Source organism: Erinaceus europaeus, chromosome 3, assembly GCF_950295315.1.
Source record: "Erinaceus europaeus chromosome 3, mEriEur2.1, whole genome shotgun sequence".
Taxonomy (NCBI): Eukaryota; Metazoa; Chordata; class Mammalia; order Eulipotyphla; family Erinaceidae; genus Erinaceus; species Erinaceus europaeus.
In genome coordinates, this window is record NC_080164.1 from 170,578,000 (window position 1) to 170,602,479 (window position 24,480).

At 45.1% G+C, this 24,480-nt stretch overlaps 1 protein-coding gene and 1 pseudogene across 3 annotated transcripts in view; one reads left to right on the forward strand and one right to left on the reverse strand.

Annotated features, from left to right (window-relative positions):
* Positions 1-203: 203 nt before the first annotated feature.
* ADGRA3 (adhesion G protein-coupled receptor A3) overlaps positions 204-24,480 on the forward strand; it is a 144,993-nt gene continuing 120,716 nt past the window's right edge. For 2 of the 3 annotated variants that reach the window (XM_060188272.1, XM_060188274.1), the window contains exon 1: positions 204-752. In XM_060188272.1, the coding sequence (XP_060044255.1) occupies positions 520-752 (233 nt within the window). In that variant the 5' untranslated portion in view covers positions 204-519. The remainder of the gene's footprint in view (positions 753-24,480) is intronic. The other variant, XM_007523879.3, reaches the window with a different exon arrangement.
* LOC103114230 (peptidyl-prolyl cis-trans isomerase D-like) lies at positions 21,140-22,460 on the reverse strand (annotated as a pseudogene).

The following is a 24,480-nucleotide window of genomic DNA, read 5'->3' on the forward strand; positions in this document are numbered from 1 at the left end:
ATGCGGGAGGGCGGCCACCGCGGCTAGAGTTTGGACTGGAACTTTCTTCCGGCCTCTGCACGAGTTCACTGGACTCCCGGGGGCGCCCGCCCCGCCAGGTCCAGAGCCCCGGGGCGCACCGGGTCGGGTAGGCAGTGCAGGTCCCGGAGCGAGTGCTCCTACTTCCCGGGCGGCGGGAGGCGCAGGGAGCTAACCCTGGGCAGGGGGCAGGCCGGGGGCGGGCCGGGGACGGGCGGGGAGGAGCCGCCTCGGGCTGTGTCCCTGGGAAGAGGCGGCGGTAGCGGAGGAGGAGGCGGCGCTCCAGCCGGGCGGGGGAGCTGCGGAGGGACCAGCGCGCCCGTGACCCCGCGACTCCCGGGAGGCCGAGCGTGGCCGCCGCGGACAAAGGAGCATGTGGGCGCCACCGAGGGCGCGTCCTCCCGCCGCCCGGAGGCTCCGGGCGCCGCCAATCCCGCGCCGCGCCCCCGTCCCGCCGCGCGCCGGGGCGGCCCGCTAGGCCCGCAGGCCCCGGCCCGCAGCATGGAGCCGCCCGGGCGCCGCCGGGGCAGCCGCTCGCCGCCGCGGCTGCTGGAGCTGCTGGCGCTGCTGGCGCTGCTGGGGGGCGGCCGCGGAGCCGGGGCGCTGCCCCCCGGCTGCAAGTACGACGGACGGCCGCGAGGCAGCGGGCGGGCGGAGGGCAAGGTGGTGTGCAGCAGCCTGGAGCTCACGCAGGTCCTGCCCCCGGACGCGCTGCCCAACCGCACCGTCACCCTGTGAGTAGCTCGGCCGCTTTCCGGGTGCGCCTGGCTCCCCGGGCAACTTTGGCGAGGGAAAAAAAAAGGGGGTGGGGGTGGGGGCTCCTGCTCGCACCCCGGCGCCTTTGTGTGGCTGGAGCTGCGACCGGAGTGGTGCGGGGGAAACCTCGTTTGGGTGCAAATCTTTGGCGGTGGTCTGGGTAGGGGGTCCTGGGAGGGGGAGGCTAGTGATTCTTGTCTGCGAACCTCCTCCCAGCTCCACGAGTTTGCAAAGGAAAAGTTTGCGGGGTCCCCGGCGCGCCCCGCGCGGTCCCGGCTGGGCGCTCGGGTGGCTGCACTGGGCCACGTGAGGATGCGAGTCAACACGCAGGCGGCGGAGTTAAAGCCCATTCATCCAGAAAGCTCCGAGCCCGGCTCCTGTGCACATGGAGTTAAACCCTGGGGCGCGAGTTTGCAGTCTACCTCCACCACGCGAGGGCTTTGTATGCCCACCCCCGACTGACCACCCCACTCCCACTTTTTGCTCTCAAGTTTTACTGCAGTAAGAGAGCACCTTTTGAGATGGAATTGTTATTATGGGTTCGAAACATAATTGAGATCAAGCCAGGCATGTTCTAAGCCAGTGTGTGTGTCTGTGTGTGTGAAACATAATTGAGATCAAGCCAGACATGTTCTAAGCCAGTGAAGCCAGTGTGTGTGTGTGTGTGTGTGTGTGTGTGTGTGTGTGTGTGTGTGTGTGATAGAGAGATAGAGATAGATAGATAGAGAATGAATATATATGAGAGAAAAAAAAAGAGCTCGTATTTAAAAACCGGGAGCACGGTTGGTTGAGTCTTCCAACTCAAAGAGAGTTTGATTTTACGGATTGATGGATGGGAAACTTTTGGTCTTCCAAAAGTTACTGAAACTCAGGCCCAGTTGGGTGAACCGTGGTGCCACCACGTCCAGCCCAACAGTTGGCCCCGGTGCCTCTGACCAGACTTTTTTGGGAAGATGGGTCAGTCTGGAGAAGTTTTCCCAGTGTTGCTGATGGCTGTTCAGTCAAAGTGAAATCTGAGCCCTCCCCTGGCCTCCTTGATTTCCCGGGGTGTTGTTTTGCTTGGTTTCCTAAAACAGAATCAAGGCTGCTGTGGCTTAGGAAAAACACGAAGGCACAGGGACAGCATGACCCATGAGAAATCTGAAAATACAATTTTTGATTTAACTCAAGGTAGGGCAGAGGAGGCAAGAGAATTGTAAATCTCATTTCGAATATCGTTGTGGCGTCCTCACCCCCATTTGTTTGAGTTAGGAGAGGTTTTAACACAAGGACATTGTATCTTTTCCTGTTTGTGGAGGCTTGAAGGTGGATAAAATAGGTGCGCTTTTTTAAAAAAAAATGGGGGGGGGGCAGAGCGTGCCACAGCTCTGGCTTATGGTGGTGCTGGCAATTGAACCCTGTGACTTTGGAGCCACCATGAAAGTCATTTTGCACTACCAATAATGCTGCCTTCTCTACGGGTAAGATAGTTATTTTGTTTTGAGTCTTTTACCAAAAAGACTGTCCCATTTGATAGTGGGAGTGGCTGTATTTTTTTCTTTTTCTTCTTCTTTTTTAATTTGCTTACTGTTTCTTAGCCAGATTCCTCAAAGTGGAAGTTTGGGGGGGTTAAGACCTTAATTACAGTCTTGAAAGAAGTGCAGGAAACTTTTGTATTGGAGGTGTCCCTTGTTACTCTGCAGAAATAGACACCATGCAGTGACGTTAGACTTTCTTGTGCCTTGTGCTGGTTCAAATTTAGGTTTTTTTTTTTTTGTTATTGTTGTTCAGATTTAAGTCCCCCCACAATGTCACTGAGTTCAACTGGATTAGAAAAAAACAAAAACAAACAAAAGAAAAACATTTTCAGCTAAACTGCTTCACAGATTTGTTTATGAACACATTAAAATAGGTGTACCTTTGAAATAATATTTAAGTTTACCTTTAACATCGGAGAACTCTTTAAAGCGTGAAAATTAAATCAATACACTACACTTAGAAAATAGGAAGAAACTGAAATTGATGAAAGGATCAAATTAAAAGATGTCCTGAATGTTGTCAAGGTGCATCAGGCCTGGTGGAGGGGCTCCTGGGCCAGTTGCTAGGTTTTCCTAGGAAATGAATCTAGGACTTAAGTGGGTCCGGCGGGACTTCCATAGTCCTCATGGCAGTGAGCAGCAGGGGTCCTTATTCAAGAGCCCCTCCCCCACCTTTGTGTTTCTGTTTATTTCAGCATGGCTCTGCTTGAGTGGTTCCTAGGTATTGGGCAGTGGTTAGGTGACAGGCTTGGCAGCCAATTTCCACAAACTTGATGATTTTAAAACAACGCCTTTGGGCTGGAGAAATAGCTCACCTGGCTGGTGTGTTGCTTTATCATGTAAGATGCAGGTTGGAGACCCTCCTTCAGTGTACTGAAGGAAATTTCAGTGCTGTGGCCTTTCATTCTTTCTTCTTTGTCTTAAATTTAGCAAACAAACAAATATATATAAAAAAATCCTTCTAGAAGTCCTCTGAAATAAAGGACAGTGCACCTTCTGAAGGCTCAGGGGGAGGCCTCATAGTTCAGCTTACTACTATTATTATTTTATTTTTATTTACTTATTGGATAGAGACAGCCAGAAATCTAGAGGGAAGGGGGTGATAGAGAGGGAGAGAGACAGAGACACCTGAAGCACTGCTTCACCACTTGCAAAGCTTTCCCCATTCAGGTGGGACCAGGGACTGGAACCTGGGTCCTTGAGCACTGTAACATGTGTTCTCAACCAGGTGCACCACCACCCGGCCCGGGCACTATTATTATTTTAAAGATGTAACCGACAATCAGAGTTGCAGTTGTACACCAGGATGATTTCCTATTTGTATGTATCACCCAACCATCACCACAATCAGTAAGTCCAGTTAAAGTCTATCATACATAATTATAAAAGGTTGCTTTTTTGTTGTTGTTGTTGTTATTTTGGTGAGGGCTATTTAGATCTACTCTCCTTAGCAACTTTGAAATATGCAGTACAGTTCTCTGTGCTTCTGATGAGTTCCTTGGACCTGTAAGTCTGGCTTCAGTCTCTGCCTATTTCCTTCACCTGGCCACCTTCTGTCTGTGTCTGTGTTTCAGATGTTCTTCTATGTCTTACAAGGATGCCTGTTAATTGCATTTAGGGTCTACCCTAAATCAGGGTGATTTCATCAAAAGATCTGGATGTAGTTAGCATTTGCAAAGACTTCAGTTCTAAATAAGGTAGCACTCAAAGGTTAGCATTTTAATCTACTTAACTTTTTTGTTGATGGGCTATTATTCAATTCAGTACAGAGAATAAATAAAAACATATATATTTTTTAACACATCACTTAATTTATTTTTACTTAGAGAGGGAGATAGACAGATACAGACAGATACACAGCAGGCTTGAATGTGGGTCATACATGTGGCAAAGCAGAACATTATCCAAATGAGCTATATGTTTTGCTGGCCTTTTTTCTTTCTTTCTAGAATTTATTAGAATAGGGAAGAATGATTTATGAATGAGCCTCAGGGCCTTACAGCGTTTATTTATTTTATTTCTACCAGAGCACTGCTCAGCTCTGGCTTATGGTGGTGCAGGGGACTGAACCTGGCACTTTTGGAGAGTTTCTTTGCATAATCATTATGCTGTCTACCCCCACCCTATAGTAAACTTTTTAACACTAAGCTACATTTAAAGGAACTCACAGAGCCAACAAAATAGCTCACCTGGATAGTATTCATGCTTTGCTATGCATGGGTCCAGTTGGTCCTAGCCCCCACTGCACTGGAGAAGTGTGCGCTGAGGTATTTTTACCCTTCTATCTTTGTCTCTGTCTCTACCTGAACAACAACAACAAAAAAAAAAGGTGGTAGAGGGTTGGCAGTGGTATACCTGGTTGAGCACACACATTACAGTGCTCAAGGACCAGAGTTCCAGTCCCTAGTGTCCACCTGCATGGTTGAAACTTACAAAAGGTCATACAGTGGTGTAGGTGTCTCTCTCTTCTTCTCTATTTCCTCCTTCCTTCAACTTCTTTCCATCTTTATCCAAAATAAATAAAATAAGAAAATGAGAAAAACAATTTGATAAGAGGGCCAGCATAAGAGGTGCTGAGCATCCTGATCCAACTGGAGAAAGATGAGAAAGATATTTGTGGAGGAAGTGAGGGGGTGGGAGTGTGCTTTGTAAAATTTAAAGAGAGCTCTATCTGTGTCTGCTTGCCATGCTTACTTTGGGTGTTGCTGGAATGTCAAGGGCAAGTGTCCGCAGCCTTGAGTGGTCTAAGGTGGGGGGATGTAGGGGCCAGGTCAGGGACTAGCAGGCTGTCTGCTTTGAGTTTTAATCCATTGGGTGTGGTCTAGTGTTTCTAGCTCAGCTGTGCTGTGGCCACACTTGTGAAAAATCCCTAAAGAGGCAAAACAGTGGGGGAGACAACATAATGATTATGCAGAAGACTTTGATGCTTGACGCTCTGAAGTCCCAGATCCCTAGCACCACCATAAGCCACAGGTGAACAGTGCTCTGGTTGATTAAAACAAAAATAAACAAACAAAAACTACGATAGGATTCACTGTTTTTTCCACAATGACATTTAGATTATACTTTAGTGGATGAACTGAATTCCAGTGTAGTCTAGAGCTCAGACACTTTAAACACTCAGCCGTGTGTGGGGAAAGTTATAGCTGAAATCCTCAGCTTGGGGGCCAGGTGGGGTGGCACACTTTGTTGAGCACGTATGGTACAAAGCACAAAGATCCAGGTTCAAGTCCCCCAGTCCCCACCTGCAGAACTTCAGTGATAGAAAGTTCTACAATTTAAGCCCCAACTTAGCTTTTCCATATGTCAGTGTTTTCTCACAATGCATGGTTATTGTGGACAAAGTTTTTATTTATTGTTTATTTCATTTACTTATTTATGCTTTTGATACAGACAGAGATAAATTGAGAGGAAAGGGGGTAGACAAGGAGAGAGAAAGAGACACTTTGAGCACTGCTTCACTGCTTGTAAAACTTCCCTTTTGCAGGTAGGGACTGGGGACTTGAACGCGGATCCTTTTTAAATATATTTATTTCCTTTTTGTTGTTCTTGTTTTTATTGTTGTAGTTATTATTATTATTATTGTTCTTATTGATGTCCTTGTTGAATAGGACAGACTGTGTTAATATTGCATTATGTTTTAAAACAAACCAAGTGGGGGCAGGTAAAGCACACACATCACAATGGGCTTTAGGGATCTGAGTTCGAGTCCCCAGTCCCCACCTGTAGGGGAAGCTTCATGAGTGGTGAAATAGTGCTGCAGGTCTGTCTCTGTCTGTCTCTCTCTCTCTCTCTCTCTGTCTCCATATTTTCCCCTTCCCTCTCAAGTTCTCTATCTCTATGCAAAATAATAAATCAATAGGTAAAATACTTTAGGTAAATAAATAAACCAAGTCAGGGCTGGAGAAATAGCTCACTTGGATAGTGTGCTGTTTGGTCATGTATGCAGCCCATGTTTGGTCATGTATACAGCCCATGTTTGGTCATGTATACAGCCCATGTTTGGTCATGTATGCAGCCCATGTTTGGTCATGTATGCAGCCTATGTTTGGTCATGTATGCAGCCCATGTTTGAGGATGGCCCCTACCGCACTGAAGGAAGTTTCATGCTGTAGTCTCTCTCTCTGCCTGCCTAAATAAATAAATAAAGTGGTAAATTGAGTCAAGTAATAATCAAAAAGTTACTGAGCCTGGATTTAAGCTCCCCCAGTCCCCACCTGCAGGCAGGAAGCTTCATAAGTGATGAAATGGTATTGCTGGTTATCTCTGTCTCTCCCCACTCTATCTCTCAATTCCTCTCCTATCAAATAAAAAGAAAGAAAAATAAAAAAGAGCGAGAGATTGAGAAAGAGAGGGAAAAAATGGCCACCAGGAGTGGTGGCCTTGCTGTGCAGACACCAAGCCCCAGCAGTAACTCTGGTGGCAATGAAGATAAAGTCACTGAGTGGGTTCTCAAACGATGGCAGATGACTCTCGACACTTTTCAAGTTCAGACCCCTGGCACCCTCACTTTGGTCTGCTGAGGAAAAACATGTTGACACAATAATAAACAAGTGACATTCTCTGGACTTGAGATTCCTTCACAGGGATCGGGCCAATAAAGAAAGTAATTCCTCTCAGACAAGTAGCTGGATAAAAATGCGGGAGTGGGAGAAGTTGTTGACTGCTCTTTAAAAAAAAAAAAAAAAATCCCCCTGCCTCATTTTCTGAGTTACTTTCAAGAGGTTTTTACTTCTGTTTTGTGTCTATTTTCTAAAAAGCTATCTCTATCACTACAGGTTCCCAGAACCTGAAGCCTTGACTGGGCCAGGGGAAGGCTCTCCAAACATTCCTGTGTCTGCTAGTTTGTGGTATTTGACTTCTGGGATCTTGCCAAACCCACTAGCTTCCCTCATGTATTCCTCAGGCTGGAGGATCCAGCAGGCAAGAAACAACAGGACTCAGGGCTAGAGCACACAAAGCCCTCTCATTCCATGGGAAAACCTTCAGAGTTTTAAAGAAAGCATTATCTCCCCAGGCTTGGATTTGTTGTTCTTTTCTTTCTCTAGTAATGCTTTCAGGAATCCTGTTTGTCTACCAAAGGATGCTTCTGTAGGCTGGGGTGAAGGGGGAAACAGAATAGGTACCTTAGAAAGCCTGGCAGGAAATGGCACACATTACCATGCACAAGGGCCTAGGTTCAAATCCCCAGTTGCAGGAGGCATGGTTCTCAAGCAGGTGAAGCAGGTCAACAGGCAACAGGTCTGTTTCCCTCCCCCTCCCTCCCTCCCCTCTCAATTTCTCTCTGTCCTATCAAATAAAATAGAAACAAAAAAGAAAAAGAGGAAAAATGGCTACCAGCAACAGTGGATTCATAGTGTTGGTACTCTGCCCCAGCAATAAAACCCTGGTAGCAATAAAAATAAGGAAATAGAAATCTTGGGGGCTGGGCAGAGGCGCACAGGGTTAAGTGCATATAGCACACTCTCAATTTCTTCCTGTTCTATACAGTCTAAGAAGAATAAAATAAAATTAATTAAAATAGGAAGCTTAAAAGAAGGAACACAGGTAACAAGCACTACCTGGGTTCGGAGAAGGAAGGATCAAAAGGCTGGACAACTGAGAAACATCCACAGCAGCTGAGCAGAGGTGTTTTAGCCAAGGCACGTGGGTAGCAAAGTACCAGTTCAGCTCGGGGGTCAGAGCTGTGTCTATGACACATGCTTGGCTGAAAGTGTCATGTCTCCTTGTTTTATTCCTGTTGTATGCTTTACATTGGGTTGTTCTAGCTCTCCCCCTGCCAAGAAAATTGGTTCAGTCCTGTTAGTTTCGCGGGCCCGCTTGTCCCCGCCCCAAGGAACCCCGAGAGAGTTCCAGAGTTCCAGAGTTGGAGAGTTCCAGAGTTCTTGGCACTGCCATGTGAGAAGGAGGCAGGAGAGTTTTGTTTGGTGATTAGTTTGGGTTAGTTTATGAATCGTTGTTCCTGAATAAAAAAATACAGCTTCCCTGCCCAGCTGTGTGTCCTCGAGTCTCTGTCACCCGCCTGTGAAGCTACCTCGGCCAGCTGGAGCCTCCGAATTTTAACAACATATTCCTGAACCCCCAGCACTCAGCACCGTGCCTATAGCCCAACATCACCTCAACCAGTGCACGGAGAGGAAAAACTACCCGTGCTGGGAACTGGGAAGTATGAAGGCGTATAAACGCTGAGAGCTCGGATTAAATACCTTACGCTGACCTGTAGGCATCTGGGCTATGCCAGTCTGCTGGGCAGTTTAGTAAATCACTTCGCTTCTCTCCTCCTGGACTGGTTCTCAGCTGGCACAGAAGCAGCCACAAACACATGTCTACATGGAATGAAACTGAACAAAAAAACAAGTGAGCCAAATAATCATCTCCCACTGAATTTGATCAGAAGGCTTAAATCCAGGCTCAGTAACTTTTTGATTTTTACTTGACTCAATTTACCACTTTATTTATTTATTTAGACAGGCAGAGAGAGAGAAAGAAGGAGAGGGAGAGGGAGAGAGAGACTACAGCATGAAACTTCCCTTCAGTGCGGTAGAGGCCGTCTGCAAACATGGGCTGCATACATGACCAAACACGGCCTGCATACATGACCAAACACGGGCTGCATGCATGACCAAACACAGGCTGCAACAATGACCAAACATGGGCTGCATACATGACCAAACAGCACACTAGCCAAGTGAGTTATTTCTCCAGCACTGACTTGGTTTATTTTATTTATCTACCTAAAATATTTTACCTATTGATTTATTACTTTGCATAGAGATAGAGAACTTGAGAGGGAAGGGGAAAACAGAGAGAGAGAGAGAGAGAGAGAGAGAGAGAGAAAGAGAGAGTCTTGCAGCACTGTTTCTCCACTCATGAAGCCTTGAGTGGGGACTGGGGACTTGAACTCAGATCCTTAAAGCCCATTGTGATGTGTGCTTTACCTGCGCCCCCCCCCCCCCCACTTGGTTTGTTTTAAAACATGATGCATTATTAATGCAGTCTGAGTTGACTGGCATTTAAAGAAAGCACTGTCTCTGAAGTTTGTTTGGCGTTTATCTTCGTGACTGACCTTTTCAGAAATTTCACGCTGTTAGTTAGGGAAGCTTCTGCAGGCTAGAGCCGGGTGGCACGGATCGGTAGAAGGGACCTGTCTGTTGTGGTCCTTATAGTACCAGCTTGACCGCATCACACATGCAGGGCTATTTTTTTTTTTTTTGCTTTACACCTCCCGCCCCCGGCACCCGCCCCCCCCCCCCCCAAGCATTTCCTGACCTCAGCTCCTTCCTGTGCAGGGCCTGAAAGGGTTAAGGGATTGGTATGAAAATAATTCAGGGGGAGATTACATAATGGTTATGCAAAAATAATTTCATGCCTGGAGCTCTGGATGCCAGCTTCAGTCCCTATCACCACCACCAGCCTAGCTGAGCTGTGTAATAATAATGATGATGATGATGATGATATTCAGAACTTTAACTCCCCACTACCCCCTCCCCACCTAGGCTTTCTGTTCTCTCATTACCTGCAAGGGCTGAACCTCTTGTTCTGCATGTAGCCGGGCCTGTCGAGAGATGAGCATTTATTCATTTTTTCTACCAGGAATATTGCTAGTGCATATCTGGTTGATTCTCTCATTTTGCTGAGAGGAAGGGAGGAGAGACACTACAGCGCTGCCTCACCTCTAGTGAAGCCTCCCCATGCAAATATTCCCATGGGGTGACCCAGGGCTTGCTTGAACCCAGGTCCTTGTGTGCTTTCCTCCCTGCCGCCTTTACCTGTTCTCTACGGGCGTTCTCCACAAGTCAGCACCCAGATTTCAAACTGCTTGATTTTTGTATCCACTCAGTGAACGTGCCTGCTGTAGATTCAGGTGCGCTTGTATGACTTCTCATCTCTAGCTGTGACTTTTTCTTGAGGGGGAGTATGGCATTCCACTCATTCTGTTTTTTTTTCCTAGTCATGTATGTTTGTGGGCCTTCCAGACACAGTCCCTTTCCTGATTAGACTTGGCCTTCTTGCTCTTTCTGATGTAGTCGAACCTGAGGAGCTAGTGGGGAGTGGAGGGTGGGAGTAACAGTCATGCTTAGAGATTATTATGGGGGAGGGCAGGCTGTGGCACGTTGGTTGAACGCACATGTTATAATACACAAGGACATGGGTTCAGGCCCCCAGTTCCTGTGTGTAGGGGGGAATCTCTGTGAGCAGCGAACCAGTGCTGTAGATGTCTCTGTCTCTCATCCTCTTTCTCCGTCTCTCTTTTTCTCTTGGCCATTTTTTTCCATTTCCTTCTGACTTTATTTTTTAAAAAGATTTATTTATTTATTGATTCATGAGAAATGATAGGAGAGAGAGAAAGAACCAGACATCACTCTGGTACATGTGCTGCTGGGGATTGTACTTGGGACCTCATGCTTGAGAGTCCAAAGCTGTATCCACTGCGCCACCTCCCGGACCACCTGACTTTATTTTTATTTGACAGTATAGGGAGAAATTAAGAAGGAAGGGGAGATAGAGGGGGAGACAGAAAGATAGACACCTGCAGACCCGCTTCACCGCTCATGAAGCTTCTACTTGCAGGTGGGAAGCGGGAACTTGGAACCCAGATCCTTGTGCATAGTGACGGACACTTAACCAAGTGTGCCACTGTCTGACCTTGTCTGTCACCCTCTCTATCTCCTCCTTCCCTCTCAATTTCTCTCTGTCTCTATCCAATAAATAAATAAAATAGAATATATAACAAAAGAAAGATCTAGATATGTATAAAATAAATTATAGGACCTGGTAGGTTGCTCAGTGAGGAAAGCACACAACTCAGTGGGTGAGCCCGAGTTCGAGTCCCGGCACGACCTGGAAACACCATGGAAACACCAAGGAAATTCTGCACATGGGGGAACAGGGATTTGGTGTCTGCTCTATCAATCAATCAATCAATCAATGAATCAATCAATCAGGAAAAACAGTCACAGGGAACAGTTTCCTTGTGCAGCCACCGAGCCCAAGCAGTAACCCTGGTTGCAAACATTTGAGTTGGAGCCTTTTCTTGAGACATTCTTTAGCTCCTGATATTGGTATTTTGTTTGGTCTCCTTGGTGGGTTTGGGGGCTAGAAATGAGGCCTTGTCAGATGAATGCATTTCTCTGAGGTGCTTGCTTGCTGCGCCTGTTGGGAGGGAGAAGGCAGGCTGCTGGGCATCCCTGTCCTGTCCTTTAAAAAGATCAATTTGGTGAGTAGGGTGGTAGCGCAGTGGGTTAAACACAAGTGGCGCAAAGTGCAAGGACCGGCCTAAGGGATCCCAGTTCGAGACCCAGGCTCCCCACCTGCAGGGGAGTCACTTCACAGGTGGTGAAGCAGGTCTGTAGGTGTCTTTCACTCCCCCTCTCTGTCTTCCCCTCCTCTCTCCATTTCTCTCTGTTCTATCCAACAACGACAATAATAACTACAACAATAAAAAAACAAGGGCAACAAAAGGGAAAATAAATAAATAAATGTATTTTTTAAAAAAGATCAATTTGTGTATTTCATGCTGGGTATTGAACCCATGGCCTTACTCAAGCAAGGCCTGTGCTCTACCTGCTGAGTCACCTTTCCTTCAGCAGCCTGTCACATTCTCTTCTTCCTCCTCCTCCATCGTGTTTTAAAAAATATTTTATTTATTTGATAGAGATGGAGAGAAATTGAAAGGGAAGGAGGAGATCAAAGAGGAGAGAGACACATACCTACAGCACTGCTTCACCTCTTGCAAAGCTTTCCCCCCTGCACGTGGGGACCTGAGGCTTGAACCTGGCTCTTTGTGCATTGTAACATGCACTGAACCAGGTGTGCCACCACCTGGCCGCAAAGTCTTGTTTTTTTAAATCATGTAATGAGGGAGGGGTTAACAATACGGTTGTTGACACACGAATACAGTTTGTCATATCTCTCTGTGATAGGTGTCTGGAAAACACTTAAAACTTAGGTCCTTCTTCACCATCAGGCAGCACAACCATAAGCCCCTCCTCCTTCCCCTTCTTTCCCAGAGTCCTTTGCTTTGGTGCAGTACACCAAACCCAGTCCAAGTTTTACTTTCCGTTTTTCCCTTTCTGTCCTTGCTTTATAAGTTCTGCCTATGAACCTGTTACAGTCTTGACCAGGTGATTGCCAAGAGTGCTGGGCAGACCAGGATAAGAAAACTCCTTGGTGGGGGTGGGGGTGGGGGTGAGGGTGGGTCCAGCTTTGCTGTCAAACTGTGAGCATGGATCCACCCACACATCCGACCTTGCCTCTTGCTTTGAGAACTCTGTCAAGTCAGATGAGTGGCTTTCTTGGTTCTTAGCTTGAATAAAGTAAAGGCCACACACTCGAGGTTGTTTCCTGCTTGTAGTTCCCCTTCAATTTAAATGGTATATTGGGTTGTTAGAGAAGTCACAACATATATATGTTGTTTTTTTTTTCTGTGAAAAACATAGGAAAATACATCATGACTTTTCCAACAGCCCCATCATAACTGAACTGTGTGCATTTGAAATCTTTCCTTTTACTCTGGGTGAGCCTTTAGAATCTTATGTTCCCGTCAACACGAGATGGTCCACAGGATCTAAATCCTTTTAGATGACAGTGCCTTGAGCACAGAGGGCAATCTGGGTAGGATTGTCAGGTCTCCTTGTAGAAGTTCTGCTTCTTCCAGAGTTGTATTTACACACCAAAATCCTTTGAAGAGGGACAGGCACTCCACTCCCTACAGAGACTGGGAGAAAGGAGGTCCTCACCAGGAAACAAACTCCCCACTGCCCCATCCACTCCAGATACAGTACAAAACACACAGTAAATGATTGGAGATTAAGTTCATTCCCTGTACAAAGGCTTTTTTTTGCCTCCCAAGTTCTAGCTGGGGTTGGGTGCCTGCACTACAAATCCACTGCTCCTGAAGGCCATCTTTTTCCCATTGTTGCTGCTGTCGTTGTTGCTGCTGTTGTTGTTGCATAGGACAGAGAGAAATGGAGAGAGGCAGAGAAGACAGAGAGGGGGAGAGAAAGGTAGACACCTGCAGACCTGCTTCATCACTTGTGAAGTGACCCCCCCCCCCCCACTGCCGGTGGAGAGCCGGGGACTCAAACCAGGATCCTTGAGAGGATTCTTTGCACTTTGCACTATGTGTGCTTAACCCTTTGTGCTGCCAACCTGTCCTCACAAAGGCTTTTTTTTTTTCAATCGGAATATGTGACTCCAGATATACAGTCAGACTTCATCTAGAGTGTGATGAGTTCCCCCGGGGTCAGAGACTTCTCACAATCCTTTCTGTAACTGTAGAGGCTAGAATAGTGATAGGCATTGAAGACCTACTTCTGTGATGCCCTTGTATACTGGCTGATTGAAAGCAGGTTATAAATTGTAATACTTCAGTGTAAACCCTTCTTAGATATAATTGAAGAAAACATAGAGAGGTCTTAGAGGTGTAACTAATACAGATTCCTTAATGCAATTGTTACCACTTTCCTTTCTCTTAAGCCTACTTGAATCTAAGTCTAATTAAATTGAGTCATTTCTCATCAAGGTAAGTCTTAAAAGTGTTCTTTGTTTTACTGTGCAACTCTCCCCAGTTCCTCTCCCATGAAAAAGGCAAAGAGTGCTTGACTAGTGCTGAATTCATCTGTAGGAAGGTGTTTTTAAGACCTTTATGCTTTCTGTGAGTTTAATCTTTCTTAAAATTTTTTTTATATTTATTTATTCCATTTTGTTGTCATTGTTATTTTATTGTTGTAGTTATTATTGTTGTTATTGATGTCATTCTTGTTGGATAGGACAGAGAGAAATGGAAAGAGGAGGGGAAGACAGAGGGGGAAAGAAAGACACTTGCAGACCTGCTTCACTGCTTGTGAAGTGACTCTCCTGCAGGTGGGGAGCTGGGGGCTTGAACCAGGATCATTACACCAGTCCTTGCGCTTGGCGCCACATGCGCTTAACCCACTGCGCTACTCCCAGTCTTTTTTTTTTTAACCTGCCTTTCGTTGATTTTTATTTTATTTTATTTTTACATTTTTATTTGTAAAAAGGAAACACTGATAAAAACCATAGGATAAGAGGGGTACAACTCCACACAATTCCTACCACCAGAACTCCATATCCCATCCCCACCCTGATAGCTTCCCTATTCTTTAACCCTCTGGGAGTATGGATTCAAGGTCAGTATGGGGTGCAGAAGGTAGAAGGTCTGGCTTCTGTAATTGCTTCCCCGCTGAACATGGAGTTGGCAGGTCAGTCCATACTCCCATCCTGTCTTTCTCTTTCCCTAGTGGGGTGGGGCTCTGGGGAAGCTGGGTTCCAGGACATATTGGTACGGTCGTCTGCCCAGAGAAGTCTGGTTGTCATCATGGTAGCATCTGGAACTTGGCTGAAAAAGAGTTAACATATAAAGCCAAACACATTGTTGGCCTATCATGAACCTAAAAGTTAGAATATTGCAGATTTGGGGGTTTCTCTGTTTTGTAGATAGCTAGTAGGCCTATTTTAGTTATATTCCAAAGGGCCAATGACTATACTAGTTATTTTTTCCCCTCTGAACCTGAATCTGATATGCAGGTGGATCCAAGTTATTGTCTAGGGAGATGATGTCATGGCTGGAAAAAGGACCAGAAAGCTGGATTAGGAAAGAGAATAGCTCCCAAATATGGGAAAAGTGTATAAATATTGTTGACTGTAAAACCTATCGATTTGATGTGACCTGGGGCCCATATTCAAGCTTAGGAGCCTATATAACCTCTGCATCCTTGTAGATCTGAGCTCGCATTCTGTGGTCATGAATGAGTAAGAATGTTCCATGCTGCCCCAATTTTAGGACCCATCTTCCTCAGATGGAACATAGAGTATGTTGTCCAGCCTCCCTTCAGAGGATGGAACGTTGTCTACTTTTGTTCCACATTGAGGGCAAGGTCTGTGGGGGCCCACAAAGGGGTCTATTGTGTTGTTCCTGATGGAGATGACCAGTAACAATGGAGAGAGGGATTTATTTGAGGTCTAGGCTCATCGTGTTTGTGTGGGAATCCCAGGACTCCCCGACTAGGGTCCCAGATGATGGGGTGGCCTGATACTGACTAAAGAGTCATCATTAAAGTATGCCAGTCTCTTTCCCTTGTTCAGCCTTTACAGTCCTTACTTTGATAAGGTTAGCTTTGGAGTGACTGAAGGAAGTGTAATAGGAAGTAGGTAAGGAGATTAAGTCTAAGTAGAAACTATTTCACTGGGCAGTTTATGGTGTCTTCTTAGGTCTTTCTACTTGTTTGCTTCATTTATTGACTCACTGCAGACTAGTGTGTACTTTTGCTTTCAGGTATATATTTTGCCCTAATTTATGGAAACGTGTGAACATATGCTTTATCTCATGGGACCTGGTCAAAACCTAGGTTTTGGGGCTTTGTTAGGAAGTGAGTCAGCCGAAATAGAATTAGAGAATCCTATGAGAAAAGAAAGGCCTAACCCAAGTAATGAGGCTAAAGGGTTGACATTCCACGCCTGACATCTCTGGACACAGTCTGAAGTGAAGCTTGCTGAGGTGGTGCACATTGCCTTGATTAGGTTGGGATAAGCAGATGGCTATCATTTGGTATGAATTGAGAAAAGCATGCCAGGAAAATGAGCCTCACCATAGAGGTTCCAGGACTGGGGGAAATATAGGCTTTATAGAGGAAGCGGTAGGTTCCTGCTGTCTTAAGGTTAAGAATCCTGCTGTCTTAGGGTCAAGAAGGCAATAGATAGTTATTGCTACTATCAAATTATTTGGCAGTTGGGTTAACTTAGAAAATCCCATTGTTAGGATTTGCTGTATTATACACGATATCGCCATAATTTATGTCCTTTGACATTATTTATATATAGCTATATCTTATAAAGTAATGCCACCGGTTGCTTCTGTTCTCCCTGGTCTAAGCTTTTACAAGAGTCAGCATTTCTAAGAACAAGTCATTATTAGCAATGTATTTACAGTTTGAGACCACAGTTAAAATTCAGTCTGATTACATGTTTGAAGTCTTTAGTGCTTAGATTGAAGGAACATATATATACTCAGTCTATGGTCTGTTCATTAAAAGGTTTGAGACTTTCAATGAGTTTTCCTCTTTCATAGTAGTTAAATAGTGATTTATGAGACTGCAAGTTAGTAGGAGTGTACATCAACACCATTCCCACCACCAAAGGACTGTTTGGGTCCCCCTTCCCCACCCCTTAGTGAAGCTGAATGTCTACTCTCACCCTCACAGTAAAAATCATAGAGATTTTTACTTTGGTGCCCTACTCCAAACTCAGTCAGATCTTGCTTTGAGTTTTCCTTTCTGTTTTTCTTTCTCAACATCTGTTTATGAGTGGGATCATCCCATACTCATCTTTGTCTTTCTAACTTAGCTACTTAACATAATTCCTTCTAGTTCCATCCAAGTTGGCTCAGAGAAAGTGGGTTCATTGTTCTTAATAGCTGTGTAGGATTTTTATTTTTTTATTAAGTTCTAGGGTAAGTTCTTCCATGATTGCCAAGACAAGAAAAGAATTCTTCAGTATTTTTCTATCTGGCCACCAGGGTTATTCCTGGAACTTAGTACGTCCGTCCATCCGTCCGTCCTTCCTTCCTTTTTTTTTTTCTTCCAGGGTTATTGCTCGGCTCAGTGCCTGCACCATGAATCCACCGCTCCTGGAGGCCATTTTTTTCCCCTTTTGTTGCCCTTGTTGTAGCCTCATTGTGGTTATTATAATTACCATTGTTGATGTTGTTTGTTGTTGGATAGGACAGAGAGAAATGGAGAGAGGAGGGGAAGACAGAGAGGGGGAGAGAAAGATAGACACCTGCAGACCTGCTTCACCGCCTGTGAAGCGACTCCCCTGCATGTGGGGAGCCGGGGGCTCGAACCGGGATCCTTATGCCAGTCCTTGTGCTTTGTGCCACGTATGCTTAACCCACTGTGCCACCGCCTGACCCCCTCTTTCTTTCTTTCTTTCTTTCTTTCTTTCTTTCTTTCTTTCTTTCTTTCTTTTTTTCTTCCTTCCTTTCTTTCTCTCTCTCCCTCTTTTTTTCTTTCTTTCTTTTCCTTTTTTGATAAAGACAGAGATTGAGGATTGTCGGGTGCCCCACGTTGGGCGCCAGATGTAGGGGTTCCTGGGGGGGAGGGAAGGCAGGAGTGGGTTCACTGAAGGTGTTTTCCAACATATCCTGGCAGTGGATGATACACAACCTCTTTAGGGTCCCGTTGCCGGGAACTGAACATCTATTGACGCAGTTACAAGTTTATAAAAGGGTAGCTGTGCAGGGAGAAGTAGCCAGCTGACCAATGAGGCCAATATCGCCTTATAAGGGAAAAGAGAGCAAGGCAGTGAGAGGGTATGGATGGTGACGCGGGAACAGGGAAATAGAAATATAAGGAAGGCGAAGCTTACCCGAAAGGGGGGAGGGGTGGGTGAGGCGGCGAGACTGATAGGAAGGTTGGAATTCCCCACTTACTCTTGCCACATCTTGCTCGACCACAAGGCTGGCATGCCAAGGGGAGACTGACAGATGAACTTCCAGGGGGTCAGCCATCCATGCTCAAGCACACATCTCAGACCCACAGAGGAGTGAGGATAGAGAGGGAAAGAGAAAGAGAGACACCTGCAGCACTGCCTCACCACTCAGGATGTCTTTACACAATGAAATCTTATTTTCCCCTACTTTTTTTTTTTTTAAGTACAACTAGGGGAAGGGTCTTGCATTCTTCATATCCTCCTCCTCTCCCTCTTCCTCCTCTTTTTTTTTTCTTTTCTGCTTTTTTGTTTTCAATTATGTCAATGAGAAAGAGAAATATAAAGAGGGAGAGACTTCACAGTAGTGCACTATCATCCTTGGAGCATCTTCCAGTGTCATGGTGCTTCTGTGTGGTACTAGGGCTTGAACCCTGGGCTTCCCTCATAGTCAGATGTTGGGCAGTACGGCAGCTTCCCCCTGCGTATCCCTGCGGTCTATTTACATAACCAGTTACCTAGGAACCGCCCTGCCTGCAGGGCGTTGGTTTAATCCCCATTGGTTCACAGGATGTCTTTTTGCTCCGCCCCTTCTTGTAGTCACCCTGATTTCCACCAGTCTCTTTTCACTCCACCCTCTCTACGTCACATCCTGTTTCCACCCTACTTGGTGAGTATATATATAGCTGCTCTTCTGTGTTAACACACTTGGGATTGCCTTCCAGCTCCAAGAGTCCCAGAGTCTCTCTCCTGTGATGCTAGCTGGGGACGAGTTCCTGATCCATCTCCCTCACAGCAGCCTAGGTTGACTCCAGTTGAGTTCTCTTCAACCCAGAGAGCACTTGCTCAGGAAGAAGCACCCTCAGGCTCTCCCGGCAATCAGCAGGTGCTCTGTGGGGTGAACTAGCTCTCAGCCCTTTGATATTATTCTTTTTTTTAGGTTTCACTTTATTTATAAAAAGGAAACACTGATAAAACCATAGGATAAGAGGGGTACAACTCCACAGAATGTGAGCTCGGATCTACAGGGATGCAGAGGTCACATAGGCTCCTAAGCTGAATATGGGCCCGAGATCACATCAAATCGATGGGGTTTACAGTCAACAATATTTATACACCTTTCTCATATTTGGGAGCTACTCTCTTCCCTGATCCAGCTTTCTCGTCATTTTTCCATCCTTGACATTATTCTTTATATATATGTATATATATATAAATATATATATATATACATATATATGGGTATATCTATATATTTACCCTTTTGTTGCCCTTTTTTTTCCCTTATTGTTGTAGTTATTGTTGTTATTTGATGTCATCATTGTTGGATAGGACAGAGAAATGGAGAGAGGAGGGGAAGACAGAGAGGGGGAGAGAAATATAGACACCTGCAGACCTGCTTCACTGACTGTGAAGTGACTCCCCTGCAAGTGGGGAGCTGGGGCTTGAACGGGGATCCTTAAGCCAGTCCTTGCGCTTAGCTCCACATGCACTTAACCCGCTGTACTACCGACGGACCCCCCAGCATTTTTAATGTGGGGTGAATCTACCATGGATAAACTCGATACCCAGCTTTCTTTTAAAAAAATATTTATTTATTTATTTATTTTCCCTTTTGTTGCCCTTGTTGTTTAACATTTTTGTGGTTATTGATGTCGTTGTGGTTGGATAGGACAGAGAGAAATGGAGAGAGGATGGAGATGGGAGAGAGAGAGAGAGAGAGAGAGAGAAAGAGAGAGAGAGACTGCAGATCTGCTTCACTGCTTGTGAAGTTCCCCCCTGCCTATGGGGTCTGGGGACTTGAACCCAGGTCCTTTGCACATGGCAATATGTGTGCTCTAGCAGGTGAGTCAACACGGGGCCCTGGGCCTCATGCCTGTGACTCATAGTTAAGAGCTGCAGGCAGAGAGGACTTGGCTAATGCAGGTCACCTGACGTCTGCCTTGAGCGCGCTGCTTTCATGTCTGCTGTGCCTGTGCAACTGTCTGCTGGTCCTTTCTCTGGCTCCCTGCTTTCATCCAGCCATGCTGGTAACCCTGCAGCACCCCCTTACTGTTGTCCAGGTTCTCTGTGGCCAGGTGCACCCAAGTAGAGCACCCACCACTCCCTTCCTGGCTAGCAGAGCCACATACCAATTACTGGGTGTTGATGGTAAGCAGAGCTGGTGCTAACTTGCTACAGAGCCCCAGAAAACAGAACACAGATCTTTCAGATTTTTTTTTTCTGTTTAAGATGATTTATCCCCTCTCAGATTTGCCCTTTGCATTTCTATTCCCTCTCTCTCTCTCCCTCTCTCTCTTGCTTAAAATAACTTAAAAAAAAAGTTCCCTAACCGTTCTGCTTCTCAAGAGCCTATAGGCTCTATTCCTTTGGGTCTTTTAAGCCTCCCTCTTGGAACATTCAGACTGGACTCACTCATAGCTTGAGCTGGTTTTTGAGGTCACTCTATCATTAGTGTCATGTCTGGTGCATAGCAGAGGCTCAGACACATTCTCAGTTAGTGAGTCGCAAGCCTCTCACCTAGGATTCCCATGGAAAGTCAGAATCCTCAGGGCTCAGAATCCTATCATCATCACATCAGCATGGTCCCAGTGGAAAGCTCTCTATCTGATTTAAATGCCATATAAATCTGTTTTTATTGTGTTCATAAATATTAAGTGTCCAGCATTCTTTATAGAGACCCCTTGAAAGATGGACTGCCCTTTCTCATGGAGCTGCTGTGTTTGTAAGATGAAGTGTTATTTAATAAACCATGTTTTAATTTCTAGGCACTTGCCAAAGATATCTACTGCAGTATAAACCCTTGAGGGTTATATTTTAATGATTTAAAAAATTTTATAGTGAAGAACACACAGACACACACAGAGCACCACTCAGCTCTGGCTTATGGTGGTCTTGGGAATGGTACCTGGGACCCCAAAGCTTCAGGCTTGAAAATCATTTGCCTAACCATTATGTTATCTACTCAGCCCCGAAAACCCTTTAGTTTTCCTTAATTGGCTAATTTCAGTTTAATTTCATGTAAATTTATGTTTATGCTCAAACACAAAATATATATTTTTTTAATTTATGAAGCTGCTGAGTAAAAAAGTCTTAAAGAACTATAAGCACACCTGGCTAAGAGCTCACAGTGTAGTGCACAAGGACCTGGGTTCAAGTCCCTGCTCCCCACCTGCAGGGGGAAGCTTCAAGAGTGATGAAGTAGGGCTGTGGGTGTCTCTGTCTTTTTTCCTATCTATCTCCCTGCATTTTTGCACACTGTGAGTGCTCAATCAAGTGTGCCGCTGCCTGGCCCCCTTCCTCTCCCTTCTCAATTTCTTTCTGTCTCTGCCTAACAAATATATATATATATATATATGAAAACAGACCTTTAAAGTAATCAAGGCGTTTGATTTTTTTTTTGGGGGTTTTAACACTTTTATTAAGAGATAGCTATTCATATCAGTATTACTAAACTGTAAACAATGGAGAACTTTATGAACAAAGGAAACACAATAGGGACCATATATAATAACACCCCCAGACTCTTTTTATCCTTACACAATGTATAATATTGAAGCAAAATGGAATTCTTTACTATGCAAACATTTTTGCATATGCCGCCTTCTCTTTATCTTTCTGTGCCTTTATCTTTTGTTTGACTTTCAGCAAATCTGCCTGGATAGCTTTATCTTCTGGTGCTATCTCCTGAGCTTTCTTAAGATCAATCAGTGCTTGATTGTATCCTTTTAATCCTTGCCATCCTTGAGCTCTATGGTACAGTGCTTTGGTATTTAGTGGGTCTATTTCAAGAGCCTCCAAACAACTGTTGACTGCTCCCTGCCAATTTGACATCTTCAGTTTACAAGCACCAATATTCAGCACACAGCTTAAAGCTACAGGTTGCAGCTTGGACCCATCTTCTTTCTCAATAGCGGCCTTTGAACCTTCCACATACCTTAAAACTTTGGTATATTTTTTAATGGCCATTTCCCAGTTCTGGGATTTGAAAAAAGTATTTCCAATGTTTTTTAAGTCTTCAGCTATTAGTAGAATTTTATCTACATCTTTTAAGTCTATGTCAGCATCCTTGGGGAAGTCTGGGTGACTGTCACCAGAGCCATCATTTGGAACTAGTCTCCAGTCATCCCCTTCCTTCAGTTCTCCACATTCTGCAATAACGCACAATTTAGCAGGTTTTTCACCTTTCACTTCTACATTTTCCAGCATTCTTGCTACACCCATTCCTTTAATGCCTTGGCCAAACACCACATGTTTCCCCTCCAAATGAGTAGTTGGAACCGTTGTAATAAAGAACTGGGAGCCATTTGTGTTGCAGCCTGCATTTGCCATAACTCAGTAAACCCTCCTGGTCATGCTTATAATAGAAATTCTCATCTTCAAATTTTTCACCATAAATGCTTTCTCCACCTGTCCCATTCTGATTTGAGAAGTCGCCACCCTGAATCATAAATTTCTTAATAATTCGATGAAAAGGACATCCTTTGAAATGAAGAGGCTTTCCAGTGGTGGGTCCAATGCCTTTTTCGCCAGTACACAGTGCTCGAAAATTTTCTGCAGTTTTGGGTACAATATCTGCAAACAATTCTAAGACAATTCGACCAACTCGCTCCCCTCCAATGTCCACATCAAAGAAGACTCGGGGGTTGCTGGGGTTGGAGGGCTTGCCCTAGGGGGACGGGTTCGACATGGTTCCTTGCGGAAACGAGCTCAGAGAACCTCGTGGCCAGCCGGGAGCCGCAGAGACAGAACGCCTCTCTCCACGAGGTACTGGCGGCGGCGCTGGAGAGCCACCTTGATTTTTTTTTTTTTAAAAAAGCCTGGAGGGAGTTGGGCAGTAGCACAGCGGGATAAGCACAGGTGGTGCAAAGTGCAAGGACCGGCTTAAGGATCCTGGTTTGAGCCCCCACCTCCCGACTTGTAGGGTTGTCGCTTCACAAGCGGTGAAGCAGGTCTGCAGGTGTCTGTCTTTCTCTCCCCATCTCTGTCCCTTCCTCTCTCCATTTCTCTCTGTCCTATCCAACAATGACGACATCAATAATTACAATAAGGGCAACGAAAGGGAATAAGTAAATAAAAAAAATTATATATAAAAAAAAAGCCTGGAAACTTCCAAGGTTACGTACTGAGCCACCTGAGTAATAAAGGTTGGCCATATGCCCAGGGGAACACCTGTTGTTTCGGTGTTTCTGTTAATGGGATCTCTTTTTTTATTTTGAGGCACCTGTTTGCTCATAAGATACATCATATCATAAACTCACAGTAGGGTGTTCACTGCTGCTATCTGTGACTTCTCTCATTTGAAATAATCATTCACCTCACAGAACTTCAAGAAGGCAAACAGATATTTATTGAGGTCTTTCCCCAACTCCCCCAGATCAACAGAAAATGAAAAACCAACTAGTCAGAACACCCACGTTTTCACGTACTTTTAAGAATGTACAGGAAAATATGCATTTTCTTTTATTATTATTTTTATATTGCCATCAGGGTTATTGCTGGCGCTCAGTACTGGCACTAGGAATCCACTGCTCCCAGCAGCCATTTTTTCCCATATATTTATTTATTTATTTATTTACTTATTTATTCCCTTTTTGTTTCCCTTGTTTTATTGTTGTAGTTATTATTGTTGTCTGTCTTCTTTGTTGGATAGAACTGAGAGAAATGGAGAGAGGAGGGGAAGACAGAGGGGGAGAGAAAGACAGACACTTGCAGACCTGCTTCACCGCCTATGAAGCGACTCCCTTGCAGGTGAGGAGCCTGGGGCTCTAACCGGGATCCTTAATACCGGTCCTTGCACTCCGTTTTTTTTTTTTTTTTTTTTTTTGCTGTTGTTTGTTTTTTAAATTAGAACAGAAATTGAGAGAGGGCAGGAAGACACACACACACACACACACAGAGAAAGACAGAGAGAAAGACAGAGAGACATGTGCAGACCTGCTTCGATGCTCCTGAAGTGTTCCCGCAGCAGGTGGAAAGCAGGGGCTCGAACCTGGGTCCTTGCCCTTGGCAATACGTGCACTTATCCAGGTGTTCCACCGCCTGGCCCCCTAATCATAGAATTAAGACATTTTTCTGTCAATAGAACATGCCTAAATATTGTTGTCAAGACACCTGGTTAGTCTTTATTTACAAGTCTTCAAAATGGGGCCATTTCTTTTTTACTTTTGTACATATTAGACATGACTTTTTTTGTGTGCTGCAGCTGTGGCCTCTCGCATGTGTGGTTTCCTGCCTCCTGGGCTGCTTTATTAGAGAGAGAGACAGAAGGAGAGGGGGAGGGAGAGAGCACTCTGGAGAGTGGAAGGGATGCAGGGCTTCTTTTAGGAAATGACCTGTTAGTAATCCCTTAAGTGTGTGTATATATACACTGAATCACACTTGCTTATTTCCATGTTCTTTTTTTTTTTTTTCCTCGATGTTCTGGTGCAAATGACAGAAAAATAAAATAGGACCAGTCCTAAGGTGAGGGTGGAGGGTGGTAGCTGAACACTGAAGAAGGTACTGGGATAGTCCAGACACATCCAAGAAGATGCTGTCAGCTGGATAACCAGATGGAATCAGAGTGAACGTGACACTGCAAAGCAGAGGAACCCAACAACCCTGTAGACACACACACACGCACACAATGCCAGAGGAACCAGAAAAAAAAAAGTTATTTTTCTAGCAGGATCGTGGTGGAAGATTCCCAAGAATTGAAATGATAGGGAGTAGTAACAGATGTGGGAATCAGAGGAGCTAG